The sequence below is a fragment of the Carex rostrata genome, chromosome 8 (assembly GCF_964058835.1).
Source record: "Carex rostrata chromosome 8, lpCarRost1.2, whole genome shotgun sequence".
NCBI lineage: Eukaryota > Viridiplantae > Streptophyta > Magnoliopsida > Poales > Cyperaceae > Carex > Carex rostrata.
In genome coordinates this window covers 10959570-10975336 of record NC_135925.1, presented here as the reverse complement: position 1 = coordinate 10975336, position 15767 = coordinate 10959570, and the positions used below count along the sequence as shown (strand labels likewise).

Genomic DNA, 15767 nt, shown 5'->3' with positions numbered 1-15767 from the left:
CGGTCAATTGTTGCACCTGATTGTGTGGGTGCATATATCTCATAGGGGTGTCAATGACTCAATGATACCCTTTTAGCCGTTTACCCAAATTGTACCGTATTCGATAAGGCGGGTATGAGTAAAGACGGGTATGGGTAAGATTTTTTTTTCATTAGTTTATTGGGTATAGGTATGGATAAGAAATTTTTTTTTTGTTAGCTAAACAGGTAAGAGTACGGATAAAGTCTATTTCGTACCCTTTAGGTAATTATATAAAATATAATAATATAATAATGTTTGAGCAATAATTAGTGAGTATTTTTGTTATTTAGTGTATTTTTTTTGTTGTAAGAAAAATATTAAACATATTATCTTTATTTGTATGTCTTGTTCTTTAATTAAATAATTAATTTGTTGGAAGATATATTTTTGTTTTTGAATTCTCTTGTTTTATAAAAAATACAATTTAGTTGAAATTGATTGCACATTTATTGTTTTTTTTTTTTTATTATTAATATTATTGCATATGTGAGAAATAAATGAGTTTTGATGTTCTATTTGAAAAAATAATAAAACTAATTATTATAGTAGTATTATTCGTTATTCACTCGCTACCGTTTCGTTACCCGATAATTTTAATGGGTAAGGGTAGGGTACGGTAAGGTTAAATCTTAATGGATAAGGGTAGGGTATGGATAAGGTCATTCTTAGTGGGTATGAGTATGAAAATGCTTCCACCCTACCTGTATCGTACCCATTGACAATCCTAATATCTCATGCTAGCTTTATTTTTAAAAGAGCAAGTTACTAAAAATCCGGTTTTTTTATTAATAGAAATAAAATAAAAAAAATATTTAAAAAGAACACTACTTTAAGTTTTTTGCGAAAACTAGGTAGATCGGGTTCTGTAAATCCGTCCCACCGGACGGGTCCAATTGACCCGTCCCGGTTAATCGTCGTTAATTCTTAACCAGCATCACGGAAGGAAAAAAAAAAAAAAAAATCCTAAACGGGTTTAATGGTCCCGTCCCCCTCAGTAAAAAAAAAAAAAAAATTACGGACGGGTCCTCTCAACCCGTCCCGCTCCTTAAAAAAAAATAAGGCTTACCTCTTCCTTCGCACTAACCGAATGACGCCGGTTGATGCATATATTGCAAGATGTTGGGTCTTGCATATGTGAAAAGTGTTCTGTTGGTCAAAGGCCTGGCTTCTCATTCCAATCCCTTATCTTGCACTAAGGCCTAGGTTTCTCATTCCTTCATGCTTGCTTTTCAGGGAAAGTCAGGTACAAGTTTGCATCATTTTGGAATAGAAATCACACCTTTTTTTGATCGAAATAGAAATCACACCTACCGAGCTTTACAAAAGGCTGTCAAGAACTACCACGCGATGTTGGAGGCTGAGAAGCCGGTACTCTTTATGCTAGGAAGTTTGCAAAAGTGGCAAAATTTGTATGAAGTTTCAAAAAGTTCTTTGTTTTCAATATTTCCGAGGAAGTCTACCCTCTTTAGGAGGGTGATTTTTCTGTGCTATGTTAGAAGAATTCACACAAATGAAGGGATAGAATTAAATGCCGAATTTGGGTAACCAACTGAGTTTTTTTTTTTTTTTTTTTTTTTTTTTTTTTTTTTTTTTTTACGGAGCTGGACGGGTTAAGAGGACCCGTCGAGAAATTTTTTTTTTCGTGGTGTTGGTTAAGGTTTAATGATGATTAACCGGGACGGGTTAACAGAACCCGATCTACTTAGTTTTCGCAAAAAAATTAAAGTAACGCTCTTTTTAAATATTTTATTTTATTTTATTTCTATTAATAAAAAATTCGGTACTAAAAATAGCTATGGACAGAAATTCAAAGATTTAAATAGCGTTTATCGCGTCATACCGGAACAGCTAAAAAAACGACGCTATGGCCATATTGCGCCGATAGCACTGTAACTTTTATGGTCCGAAAGCACTATAATGATCCTATAGCACGCTATTTATAACCATGGACAGAATATAGTCAAACAGCACTATAAATGTATTCTAGCAGAACTATTTACATAATATTCATTGTATTTGTTTTTGATTGAGCACGAATAAATGCAAGTATGGAGAATAAACTTAATTTGAATATTGGATGTCAGCTACTCTATATTGATTGAAGAATATACTAAGAAGAAGTGAACAAGGGTCGTCTTTACGATTTTGTACGAAGATTGAGAAGTTAAATTTAAGAATATTGCTACATCGAATATAGCAACTCGTAACACTCCTTGTTCCCCTCATTTTAATATCATGTCTCATGACATTTCATAATAAAGTATGAGGATTAGAATTAAATAAGCTATTGAAAGATCGTAGTGGCTTCCTACATCGCTGAAATTCTACTTTTTCTCAACATATATTAGATTCAGCGGTATTATGGAGAACTGTTCCATCAAATATGTCTAGTTAAATCACCCTGGATATGGCGCCATGGCGGTGTTCGTCAACGGGAGCCTCTTTAAGCCTCTTTGAAATTCATTAACATCTTAATCCTGCCAAATAATGTTATCTTAGCGGAAATTAAACTTTACTTTCTTTAAAATCATGACAGAATTTTAATCATGCTCGATTCCTGAAGGAACCTCTACCTTTAAATTAAGATCTCTCACCTTCTTATTTCTGCTCTTGAGGAGATAATGAACAGTAAGGAAAGGAGAGAAAAAAAATCACCTTCATCTTGTTTCTGAATTTTAATTATTAAAAATAAAAAATAAGTCCTCCCATCTCTCTCTCTCTGTATATATATAGAGAGAGTGGCTAATATGCATTCGGTTGCATATGGACCGAAGTGCTTATGGTCCAAATTTGATTTTTCAAAATCCAAACGGTCGATCTGAACCGTTCATCTTGTTCTCCATATTAATATGTGCTTGGAGACCAAATTTTATATTTTTCTGAATTTGTTTACTATTTATTAAGTATTTTACAAAATTGTTGATCCAACGGTAGCGTAACAAAACAGTAAAATCAGCAGCTACCGTTGGATCAACAATTTTGTAAAATACTTAATAAATAGTAAAAAAATTCAGAAAAATATAAAATTTGGTCTCCAAGCACATATTAATATGGAGAACAAGATGAATGGTTCAAATCGACCGTTTGGATTTTGAAAAATCAAATTTGGACCGTAAACACTTCGGTCCATATGCAACCGAATGCATATTAGCCACTCTATATATATATATATATATATATATATATATATATATATATATATATATATATATTTCCAAAAATTACTCCCACCCAATTTAAAATATACAAAATTTAAGCCTCCTTCGTCTTTCGCTTTACTTCCTACTTTAAATTCGGAAGCACGCCCTAACAATATCCTCCAACACATTTAAAAGTTGGTTAGAAAGGTTGAACTAAATTACAAATGTAAGTGCCAACAACTATACCTAATTGAAATGCGGAATGCGACAGCTTAATAGATATTATGCTACGGGTTAAGCACAAATATATCTAATTGAAAGTAATTTCGACAGAGAAATAATTTAAACTATGCCAAGTGTATTTTTTTTTTCTTTTTTTTGAGGAAAAGCCCTTGGGCATTATGCCAAGTGTATTAATTAACTATACTAGGTACTTAACAGCAGTAAATAAAACATCTAAGCAGATATAAGCATCCCGAAGAACAGTTATTGCTTAACACCCACAAACAGAAAATGTAACAAATCAAAAGAATGTGTTCCTTATTGAAAAAAAAAAATGATTTTCTATTCTATAACAATCTCATCCTTAATTCATCAGGGCAGTGAGGACAATTTCCAGTTTAACCAAAGTATGTGAACTCAAAACAAAAGATTAAAGATAAAATAAATATCTAACCAAATAGATTACTAATCATGGATGATCAACATCCAAGTCTTAAGCTAAGTAGATAGATTCATAATAAATCAGGGAAAAGTCATCTCAGATGTATCACTTGCTATGGCAAAAGTGCCTTTAGCCTTCCAAGCAGCTTCCTATTTGTTTTTTTTTTTTCCTGCTTCCAGTTCAATCAATCTTGACTGAAGAAAAGAGGTAATGCACAAAAGTAAAAGACACAAGGAAACCGACCGTACCAGTTGACAGCAAAATGGCAAGTGCCATGATCAGAGAATACCCCAGGTACAGTATTGCTGAGACAGGTCCACTCAAACTCCTCAGGTCAAATATCAAATAATTTACCGAGTAAAGAAACACATAAAGTGCAACAGACCCAGATGCAAAAAACGACTTCCACCACCACCTCCAATCTTCTACACAGAGATGCATGTAAGTCAAAACCACGGATACCTCTGCACAAACAGTTACAAGCAACAGAAGCACCACTAACAAAAACCCAAAGACATAGTAAAACCTCCCAAGCCAGATGCTCGTCAGAATGAAGAACAGTTCAATGAACAGTGTGCCAAAGGGGAGCGTACCAGCACCAAGTACCAGTAACCATGAAGGGTACTTCCTTTCTGGGATCTCTCTTGGTATCTGGTTGGTGCGCACCGGGTAGTCAATTGGGTCAGCACGGGTACCTAGAAAGCCACCTACTAGGGTAAGCGGAACCGAAATGCCGAACCAGAGTGCAAGAAGTGTGAAGAAGAGAGAAATTGGTAAGGCCCCAGTACTCTTACTTCCCCAGAGAATGAAATTGAGACATGTCAGGATGAGAAAAGAGATGCCAGGGAAGAAGCATGCAATATACCACGCCACTGACCGCCATCCATCAGAACCTCCTTTAATGGTACGCCAAAGACGAACCCCCACATAACCAGCCACAATACCCAAAAACAAGTACAAAACTATCATACCAGTCAGAAGCATACCCCTAGAGGCAGGTGACATAAACCCTAGTGCAGCAAAAACAATTGTAACCACTGCCATCCCCAGAATTTGCACCCCATCTCCTACCATCACACAAAGAAGTGTTGAGTTCTCAGGTTCTCTAAATACATCACCCACCACCAATTTCCAACCCGATAATTCCTCTACCATATGTGCTTGCGCCTCTTTGTCGAGCTCCTCATATTTCGCAAGGTCTCTACGCACAGTACGTAGAAATATGACAAATACGATACTGGCCAAGAACAATATAACCATGACAGAGTTCATGATAGATAACCAGTGTATCTTCGCACCATTCATTTTCAGGTACGCATCCCACCGAGATGGCCATTTGGTATCACTTTTCACAAATTCTACGTCATACGTAAAGCTTATCCTTTCATTCTCTTTTATTGGTTGAGACCTTCCTATCTCCACTGGGCAGTATACTGGGTCTATTTTTTCGTACATGCTAAGCTTTGACAAGTACCCTGGGTCCCGTTTGAAACTACAAGGAGTGACCTCAAAACCCACAATCCGATAACCTGACATATTTTTGTTATCGTTCTCTGAAATCATCCCACCCTCCTCTCCTGTAGTAATGATCTCCACATTGCTACCATCATACTCGTGCACAAAGATTTTAAACCTCAAGTGATTTATAATATAAAATTGATCAGTACCAGTTGGCGCATACCCAATAGGATACCCAGTCCACTGAATAAATTGCCCGTTTTGCTCAGTAAACCGCATGACAGGTAAGTTATCAAGCATCATGTTCACCTGGTACAAGTCACGGCTTCTCTCTTTCAGTACTTTGACATCTTCCTCAGTAAGTGCTTTGGTGGTACAGAGGTACAGTGACTCGTTGACATTCACCTGAAATTTGTATGGGGAATTGTCAATTTGATCCCCCATCAAGAGCTCGCCTAGATTCTCAGCACTTTTTTTAATGCCATCTGGTGGTTGGCAAAAGGGTAGGCTGTAGTAAGAGAAAGGGAGCTCAGTTTCAATGGAAGTAAGGGAATTAACTTTTGCGAATATGGCCTCGCCTTGAGAGTAGGTATGCATGTAGCTCCCAGGAAGATAGAAAGCATCGGTTTTCGGGAAAACTAGGAGGAGAAAAGGTAACAGGTGAAGAATTAGAGAAGTGGGTGTCATTTTGAGTTTCAGTGAATTTTGGGGTAGAATTGGAGATTGGTGTGCTTTTCTTTATTTTTTTTAAGGTCGATTGGTGTGCTTTACTGCTTTTCTATGGCCTATGTCACCATAAACAGAACCTAAAATCAAGAATAATTTCAAAATTAGACAAAAATGGAGATAATAAAATAACTTTAGACGAGAGTTTCACGCAAGCTATTAGGAAGAAATCTGTTCCAAAATAAAATATAATTCGTATTTGGTAAATAATGGTAGCATTTGTGAAATGACAGTCGTAGATCCAACAGCACATTTCCTAATGCCGCCTGTAATCTAAACTGTTTCCCGTATTCATAGAATATACTTGCAAATTTATTCTTCCTCGGATTCTGTAAAAGAATCGGACAAAAGATTAAAAAAAAAATCGAGATCCCCGCCGAACTATGAGCATATATCCTAACACAATTAAGTTATCATTTGGTGAACAAAAACGATCACAAATTGTGCAAATACAAAATATTCATGTGATTCAAATAGCAAACCTATTCAAACGAAAAAGAAAATCGAGGCCGCAATTTCTTCGTAAAGGCTTTACCTTTCGTGAAGAGAAGAGAGCGCCTCAATCTAGATCTCGTTATCTTCAGTTTTTTTTTACTTTTTTGGGAGATTTGTGCTGTGTGTCGGTTGGTTGGAGGAGGGAGAGAGCGTAAGTGATAACTGAAGAAAAAAATGACAAAACAAAAAACGTCGGTGCCACAGGCTCGGGACCGCCGTGATTTCTGGACGTGAAAGTTCCTTCCACGAAAGAATTACGAGGGTGTTGAAATGGAATGATAAGTTGGTAGGTTAAACATGGGTAGGTAAGGAGCACGTAGAAATACGCGGTAGGATGAAAATTGTAGGAGACCTCGACCCGCTAAAAATAAAACTTCAAGAAAAAGTAACAAATAAATTAAGCAAATCGATACCCTAACTAGTAGTTCTTTTATTATGGATGGTCAACCATTTTATTTGACTAATTAATACTGTAGGCCTGTTCGACAGTGTAGATTATTGTTTTTTTTTCACTCTGAACAATAAAAATTAGTTTAAAATTTGTTATTTCTATTTCCATTCCTATTCTTTAACAGGTTGCTGAACAGGACCTAAAAGTCTAAACTTATCTTGTCTTATTAAGTTTTCTAATAAATTTTGATGAATTTTCGATCAACTTTCAGCAGTACGACGAACAACTATATAGCTTTCTATGATATATAGATTGATCGGCTTTTGTAAATTTTACTAAAACTTTTGGAGGTTTATATCTTCATATTTTGCGCGACTTATTGGAAAATCTCAACCGTCCAAGCAAGTTCTGCACGAATCTCAAAGCTCAAATAATACTGGTCCCCGCGCTATCCCTGAACACGTCCGTCACACTCAAAAATATGAGACGTCTCAGAGGATACGCAAAACTTTCAGACCAGAGAAAATAATCTGCGATTGAAGGAAGCTCGTGGTTAAAGTTCGTGCAAGAAAATAATCTGCGAGCATGTTTGTTAGACTTTCAAAGTTTTACATCAGATTTGTTTTAAAAAAATGTTGTACCTCAGACCACTCAAAAAAACATATTTTATTGCAATTAGCCACCCAGAATAGTTTGATTCGTTTCCAACCAAATTGTGTATCAAATTGGGGCATGCAATGGGCACTCAAAGGCCGAACAATAAACTCATGAGACCTAGAAACTATCCCTTAGTAGAAGATATACTTTTCTACATATTAGTTACACTAATATGCATGCGCTAACTCATTTATTAGTTATTACTACAGAGAAAAAGGATAGCTACTTCCAGTACATTAAAGCTCGAGTGATCAGTAGGAAAAATTTAGATGTCAGTTAACCAATTGAAAATTCTGAAGAAAGTTGGGTACTATTTCTTAAATTACCAATCAAACTTAACCACTATTACGCATTCCAGCAGCAATATCCTTCATGGTCAATATAAGGGTATCTTCCAATCCAGGTCCATACTCGCTTGTGGCATTTCACAAGCTCGTCAGGCTTATCAGAATTAGTGAACTCCTTCGATAGACGCGGCCTTGATGCCTCTGCCTTCAATTGATGCTCCCTTGTTCTTTTCAAAGTGTAAGCTTGGCAAACATTCAGGGTAGTTTTACAAGGGTCACGCAGGCTTAGCCTCTGCTTCAAGAATGGATCAGCTTCAAGGAGGTTCATGTGACCCGCAACCTACAACCAAAGAAGAAAGAATAATCTGGTGAGTATAAGACAATAATACCTGACTAATATATATTCAAGAAAAAAAAATAGGAATAGTATAGACACCAGTGTTTTATGATTTGTGTAATTGTGTTGAATAAAAATAAAGTAAAGGGGCATTCTGGGCCAACAAAATTTGTACTTAAGAGCCACACAAAGTTTTAGAAAAAAAAAAAAAAAAAAAGATATTAATCAAAGCAGATAGGACTATACTTAGGGGCGGACATAATTATACTCCAAAGCGACTTATGTTTCTAATTTTGAGTTTTGGCTTTTGAAGTGGTTCTAATCAAGGCTAGAGGAAGTATATATATGGATAGGAATCCAAAAATAGAGGGGCATGTACAAAATTTCATGTGTAGTGAAGAAAAAAAAATAACAGCACAAATAATCACTCGTAATAATTAGATAGGAAGATTTCTCTAATTGGCAAGATTATAGGAAACTGAATAAAAAACAAAAACAAACAAAATTAGATAACTTTATATTCTACAAGGCTACAAGATTTGGTAATCTATGATTACAACCACTTTTGTTTCAAGCTTTTTACGCTTTTGTAGTTCTCGTCTTTTAATAGTGAGAACTTATGGTGCCACTGTATCGTATCATGATTCCCTCTTCATAATTGTTGGCCCTTTCATATTTTTGTTTATTTGAGATTGTTTCAGCAGGCAAGTTTCATTCCAGTATAACCATAATCAATTTCATTAAAAAAAAAAGAATATACAGGTAAATTGGTAAATTGGCAATTTGGCAAATGTTGTTCTCCTAAACAAAACATGATAAGCTACAGAAATAAGAAAATAACTAAAATAGTTAACTGGAGCATTCCAGCACCAAAAATATAAATAAAAAAATATATATCTGATGAGGCTATTCAAAGCAAGTCCTTGGTTAAACTGACTACAAAATTTTGTCCCTACTATGTCAGTGTTATAATGGTCCTGAAGCAATTTTGCATATCATGTCTTGGTCATGTTCATTAAAACAAATAAAAGGCAGAGGAGTCCTACTCAACCTGGTGGTAAACATTTTTTTGTTGAAATATAAAACATTTTTTTCTGTGAAATTATTATTAAATTGATTCAGGGACTAATATGTTGTCATAGCATATTTTGAGTTTATTTAAAAAAATTTACAGTAAGCAAGCTTAACTTTACTCAAAATATGCATATCTCTTACATATAATAAAATTTGCGAAAAACTTGCATTCCTAAACAAAGATACAATAAGGTGAAAAAATGTACAAGAAAACTTTTACAAGCATAGAAATCAAACACAGAATTAAACAAAATCTCTGAAGGCACAATAATTAACAAAAAATTTATTGGTCCATATTACATTAAGAGCTGAAAAGTTTGCAAGTTCCCAAGTTCACCAAGTCTCTTTGTGAACTCAACGCTAAAACCTATCGAATTGACTTCAAATGATAATCAAACCGTTGAAATCCATCTATCTTACGAGAGTGATGCATCTACATGCAAAAAATTTTAACTTTCGAATTAATTTATTATAAAGTCAAGTGGTCAAAATAAGGTTTATAAATTAATTTTAATGCATTCATTTTTTTAACGTTTTTTTACCACTTAGACTCTATACAAAATTAATTCGAAAATTTAAAACTTTTGCATGTAGACGCATCACTCATAAGGTAGACGGATTTCAATGGTTCGGATTCGTCGTTTGAAGCCAATCCGATAGATTTTAGAGTTGAGTTCACAAAGAGACTTGGTGAACTTAAGAACACTCTAGTTCTACTCACAACTTCAAGTTGTCAGCTTAATTTTGTACGTATACACAATATATGTTTAACACCACATTGGACCTTGAGATATCAACCAGTGTGTAATAAAAGAAATGATTAATCCATAAGATAAAAATTTGGTTCTGAATACCCAAATAATGACAGTTCAAATGCCTCCAATTTTTTTTATTTTCTAAAACTCAAATGTTAAAATAAAACATTTAAATTTAATATATATTACTTTCTCTGCACGATCACTTTTTGGTTCAATTTTTATATAAATCAACAGGTTAAAAAATCACCCTCTAGAAATCACCGCACATCAATGTATTTTTGCAAACTCTTGATGCCAAACTAAATAAGGTTGATATATCGTATGATTTTACATATGCATATATAAAATGATATATATAATATCTAACGGTTATATTTTGACATTTGAGATTCAAATTTTGAGTTCTTAGAGTTTAAAAATGGAAGCATAATGAAGATACCGTAAGTGGAGGCATTTGAACCCTCTTCTTACAAAATTATACAGGGAGATTGTTCCTTGAGAAATGACTGTACAGAGTAATAACTGCCTGTTATATACTGGTACTAAACCTGACTAGTACAACATGAAGATGGATAAACATTTTGTAGAACCAACTTCTAGTGATATCAATGCACAGACTACCAAATTAATGTGAATTAGAGCAATGGTCATCCTCTAAACATTTAAAATTTATTTCATTAGGTCCCTACCCAACCTGGTGAAAAATAAGTGGAAATCCTACTAGAGCAAATACAAATCCTTCTTTTATAAAAGAAAATTACTTTACTGAATGGTATTTGATGTCAATACCGACAAAAACTGAGAGTACCAGAAATTTGCCACGAAACTTGAAATATTAGAGATCTTAAAGATACAACATTGATTATTCAGAATGTACAAGGAACAAAAATATTAATAGACCAAACTGATACTACCCTCTACCCTAGTCATTACCGATCTAAACTGACTGGTACTGAAATAACTATGAGGAATACAACCTGAAGAAACCAGTCAAGAGTGTTTACCTGTCAATCCTCTCCAGTTACCATTTGGCTTCTAATCTCCAGTTCAGCCTTCCTGAAAAACTCGTCCCATCCACTTCCTTCACTCATATCCAGATAATCATACGGCACCGCTGTTTTAATTCCCGGCCTTACCCCTGAAGAACCCTCCACTAACCTCAGCTCCACCTCTTCTCTCTCTTGCTCCAATTTGTCCCATTCAAACAACAGAGGTAAGGTGAAACCCCCCCAAGGGTTAAAATCAACCAGAATCACCTTCTTCTTTTTCTGGGTTAAATATACATCAAAGGTATAATCTCTAGACCCGAAAACAGGTTTTACTATTTGTTCAAAGAAATCCGAGATTGAATCGACAATTTGGTCCTTTTGGGTCAGAAGAGAAGGATAAAAGGCTGTAACTTCACGCTGAGAGATACCTACCAGATTCTTATCTCGAACAAAGCACCGGAATTCGTATTCAGGTCTGATATCTGGGACCCATTTTCTCAAAGCCAGGACGAATTGGAATTCAGTTTCAATTTGCTTCTGATTTGAATAGTCTTGGGAAGACGGCAGTGCCTCGGTCAAATCATGGATAATACAATCAGAGGAATGAAGCAGCAAACAAATTTCAGAGAAAGACTCACACTTTAGAGAACCAAAGGGAGACATCCACGTGGCATCCTTAGGAGCGCTCCAGTTCAATTTGGGCACCACACCTCCACCTAGAGCTGCAATTGATTTCTCGACCTCCAATTCCAATTCAGGAAACACCGGCGCCTCGATCTCAGAACCGGAATCGGAATCTGAGTTGAAATTGGAGTCCGGATCCGCAACAGTGGAATGAGAAGGGAATTTATGGAAAGAGGAACTGGAAGCAGAATTAGAGACGGAGCGAGGAAGGAGAAAGGGGGCAGGGGAATGGGACCCGTTGTCAGAGAGAGAGAGGCCCTGGAGGTAAGAGAGGAAAGAGGGGTAAAGAGGGAGGAAGAGAGTTGGAATGGTGTGGGGTTGGAAGAGATGGTACCATTCGTTGATTTGGCAACGCATCAGCTCTTCCAGAAGCACCATCGCCGTCGCCGTCTCTCTCTCTCTATGGGGTTTTGTGGGTTTTGTAAAGGGGTGTCAATGGTACCTTCTATGCCGTTTACCTGAGGAAATAAATCTGCTGTGATTCTAAAGGGATCGCAGGACCCTGTGATTCTAAAGGGATCGCAGGACCCTGTGATTCCAAATCCAGCCTTTCACTTTTTGGAATGCACAAATCTCAATAACACTTATTTTTATGCACCAATCTTCAGACAGATAAATGGATGGATTTGGAATAACAGGGTCCTGCGATCCCTTTAGAATCACAGCAGATTTATTTCCTTTACCTGATGGGTCAGTATTTGATATATTTTTTTCTTTGGTATGGATATGGATAAATAAAAAATTTAATTAACTAAATGGATAAAGATATAAGTAATAACTACTTTGTACATATTCTATAAAATAATTATAAAATTTAAAATTATATAAATTCAATTTAATTTCCAGCGCATCTAGATTTATTTTTCTATTTTAGTGCTTTAAACTGTATCTTTGATATTTTTTTTCCCTCTTCGTTAAATGTAGTAAGAATCTGATTCATATAGTTACATTTCCACTTTAATTTTTACAGTGGTTGTGACTCAATTTTGTTTTCAAATGTTGCAATAAAAAAATATACTGAGTGAAATAGCAATTTAAATTGTTATCTTATGTAATAAATAAAATATAATTTGTAAAACATAATGAGTTTTCTATGTTTTATTTGTAAAATATAATGAAACTAATTATTATATTAATATTATCCGTTATTCATCCGCTACCGTTTCGTTACTCAATAATATTAACGGGTAAAGATAAGATAGGGTAAAATTAATTCTTAATGGGTAAAGATAAGATATGAATAAGACTGATTTTAATAGATATGAGTATGAAAATGTCTCTACCTGATCCGTACCGTACCCATTGACACCCCTAGTTTTGATTAGAAAAACTGAAACCAGAGGCCCATCCAGTTCGGTCTAGTTGAAGCAAAGAACCAACCGGTTTTCTAAAATCTGTGAACCAAACCCAAAATAAACCCGAGTTTCTATTTTTCTTTTTCTTTTTCTTTTTTTTGGGCGGTTACCTTGCAAGCTATCACTTATGCCCGCTATGTTATTATTTTTCTTTTTACAGGTTTATATAGAGAGTACTTAAATAAGCAAATCCGCACTATGCATAGTACCATAGCCTCACTCTTCTATAATATTATTTTTCTCTATTTTTTTTATCGAGAATTTATAAATTCCTAAATATTTTCTTATAACATTGTAGAACCTAGATATTTAACAATAAATTAAAGTTATTCATTTAACAAAAATCACTGTTCAAAAACTAAGTCTGCACTCTGCAAGTACTGATATCAAATGAATATCAGAATCCTACACAGTCTGAGTCTAAGAGTAGATAACCAACATTAAATACCTATTCGTGCGGTACAAGTATCAAAAAGCAACAACCAATTTCAAGTACAGTACTCCAACTACCAATTAAGAATGTTAAAACATTATTTTGTATACATATTAGAAATGAAAAAAGAACAATCCATAGGAGATGTCAGAAATTCAGGTAAGAGAAGTCTGAAATTTCAATTGGCAATATAATCTGTAGCACATCTTGAAAAATTAGATAAATCACTCTGTAATTTTCTGTGATTTCAAAATCTTGGATTTGAAGACCAACAAAACTGTTTTCAGAATTTGACACCAAAACATATTGTATACACCGGCACTCTCTTATTGATAATAAGAAAAAGGAAAAAAGAAAAATAATCATCATAATTTTATACAAGGTTTCATGAACCGCATCCGAAACACGAACAATCGTGTTCACGGGAGGCAAATCAAGGACGCATGAGAAGAGATTTGAATTCTGATGATGTACTTTACACAGAAAAAACTTCAAAAGTAATCTCCAATGAATCCACTTTCCCTTGAGTGAAAGCACTTAAAAGGAGAAATTCTCGAAACGAAAGCGCTGCGCAACTTCCGCATGACAAAACGGCTACTATAGACCCTACTGATAATTGCTTTTCCAGCATCACCAGCTTCCCTCAGGTTGCGTCTCAGCCAATCACCGAAACATTCCCGAGCCGACAACTGATAACTTTGCAAGAACGCTCGCCTAACCATGTAATCTTGTCGTGGTCTCGGGAAGTAAAGCGGATCTTCGCTGTAGTTGGGCCATGGTAACCCTAAAAAATGTGTAGATTCTGGTTCTACTGTGTGCATGACAACTAATGGAGATATGCGCCAAGAGAGCTGAGAGGATGTTGATTTGGAGGGTTTATATATTTGGATATTTTGGCATGAGATATTATCAGTGGTTCAACCAAATTAGATTAAAAATTGGCATGTTGGTGCAAAATGGTTGCTGTGGGCCTGTGGCAGCCACCAAGCCAAACTTTATGTAGATGGGTTTTGGTAACTTCTCCAGCTGATATATTATAATGACAGCCCAAATTAAGCATGCTGAGTTGCTGACCCACAAGTGACGAAATATTTTAGAGTTACATGATTGCAAGTTGCCAACTTGGTACGATAACAATTTGTGTAGTTATCATGGCTAATGAAAGAAGATTGGGATTCATTAAGCAATAAATTAATGTAGACAATAATCTGGGATTATTTATACTTGCAACTAGGGCTAGCAAAAAAGTTCGTAGTTTGTGATTCGATTCGGGTTTGATTTGAGTTTAATTCGATTCAAAATGAGTTCAAAATTAATTGAAATCAAACTCAAACCTAGTCTGATTCGATCGAAATGGGTTCACGAACTTTTATAGTTCGAATCTCATAATAACATCGGTCATTCATTTACCTAATGAAATTAAAACCCAAGATAGAGAGTCATAATTTAGCTTAGCCGACGCTACCTCACTCTCAAATCTCAATAATCTAGTTCTCTCTCCACCTCTCCCTCTCGCTTTAAAATCTAGCCGACGCTCTCGGTGACTGGCTATCTCTCCTTTCTCTTCGGCCGTCTCTCCTCCGCCTTCTCTACCTTTCGGATTTTCACTTCATTAGATGGTCCAATCGAGGGTTTGATCGAGTGAGCACTCGAGGTATGATTACTTGTTTTATTGCATATTTCAGTTCTTGTACTTAATCCTCTTTTTACGATTATTTGTTGTGATGTATTTTTTCATGAATAATTTTTCAACTTAAAAACAATAATTTCATACCGGTAAAAGGAAGTCATGTGAATTTTGTCACGCAAGAAAAAAATAATGTATAAACTACCGGTATAACAGGGCTGCTAAAAAATAATTTAGTTTGTGATTCGATTCGAATTCAATTCAAAAAATGTGTAGCTCGTAATTAATTCGATTCGAAATGAGTTCAGTTCGAAATGAATCAAACCAGGTTCGATTCAAATCTTATTCAAACCAAAGTCAAACCTAGAGTAAGTTAAATTCGTTGCCACCCCTACTTGCAACTGATGGTAACTTGATGCATCAATTTGTATGATTCAACATAAATTTCTTGCAATATTTAAACTTTTGTTTTTGAAAGAACATTTTGATTTATTATTTTGAGGGGAGGATAGTCAACTTATTTGTAAAGCGGAGTGTTTCCGATGAGAGAGAGAGAGAGAGAGAGAGAGAGAGTCAAGATAGAAAGATGGAAGCAGAGAGAAAATCGATGGTTTTTTTGTGACAAAGAGAAAATAACATAACAAGAAATGGATTTAGTAATTTTTGACAAA

General features: G+C 35.2%; 1 protein-coding gene and 1 pseudogene across 5 annotated transcripts; both read right to left on the bottom strand.

Annotated features, from left to right (window-relative positions):
• Nucleotides 1-3607: 3607 nt before the first annotated feature.
• On the bottom strand, nucleotides 3608-6708 carry LOC144558195 (transmembrane 9 superfamily member 12 pseudogene; annotated as a pseudogene). Of its 2 annotated transcripts, none has more exons than XR_013512868.1 (3): nucleotides 6545-6708; nucleotides 6064-6089; nucleotides 3608-6021 (listed from the first exon to the last, which is right to left on the bottom strand). The product of XR_013512868.1 is annotated as a transmembrane 9 superfamily member 12 pseudogene, transcript variant X1 (transcript). The 2 variants fall into 2 exon arrangements; XR_013512869.1 differs by lacking the exon at nucleotides 6545-6708 and adding an exon at nucleotides 6492-6506.
• An 870-nt stretch (nucleotides 6709-7578) lies between these two features.
• LOC144558196 (uncharacterized) lies at nucleotides 7579-12105 on the bottom strand. Of its 3 annotated transcripts, none has more exons than XM_078306970.1 (2): nucleotides 11013-12105; nucleotides 7579-8179 (listed from the first exon to the last, which is right to left on the bottom strand). In XM_078306970.1, exon 1 carries the CDS (start codon nucleotides 12057-12059, stop codon nucleotides 11016-11018), a length of 1044 nt encoding a protein of 347 aa, XP_078163096.1. In that variant the 5' UTR covers nucleotides 12060-12105; the 3' UTR covers nucleotides 7579-8179; nucleotides 11013-11015. The 3 variants fall into 3 exon arrangements, with proteins under 3 accessions (XP_078163096.1, XP_078163094.1, XP_078163097.1); XM_078306968.1 differs by having other exon boundaries at nucleotides 7580-8179; nucleotides 10986-12105; XM_078306971.1 differs by lacking the exon at nucleotides 7579-8179 and adding an exon at nucleotides 8984-8996.
• Nucleotides 12106-15767: the final 3662 nt, after the last annotated feature.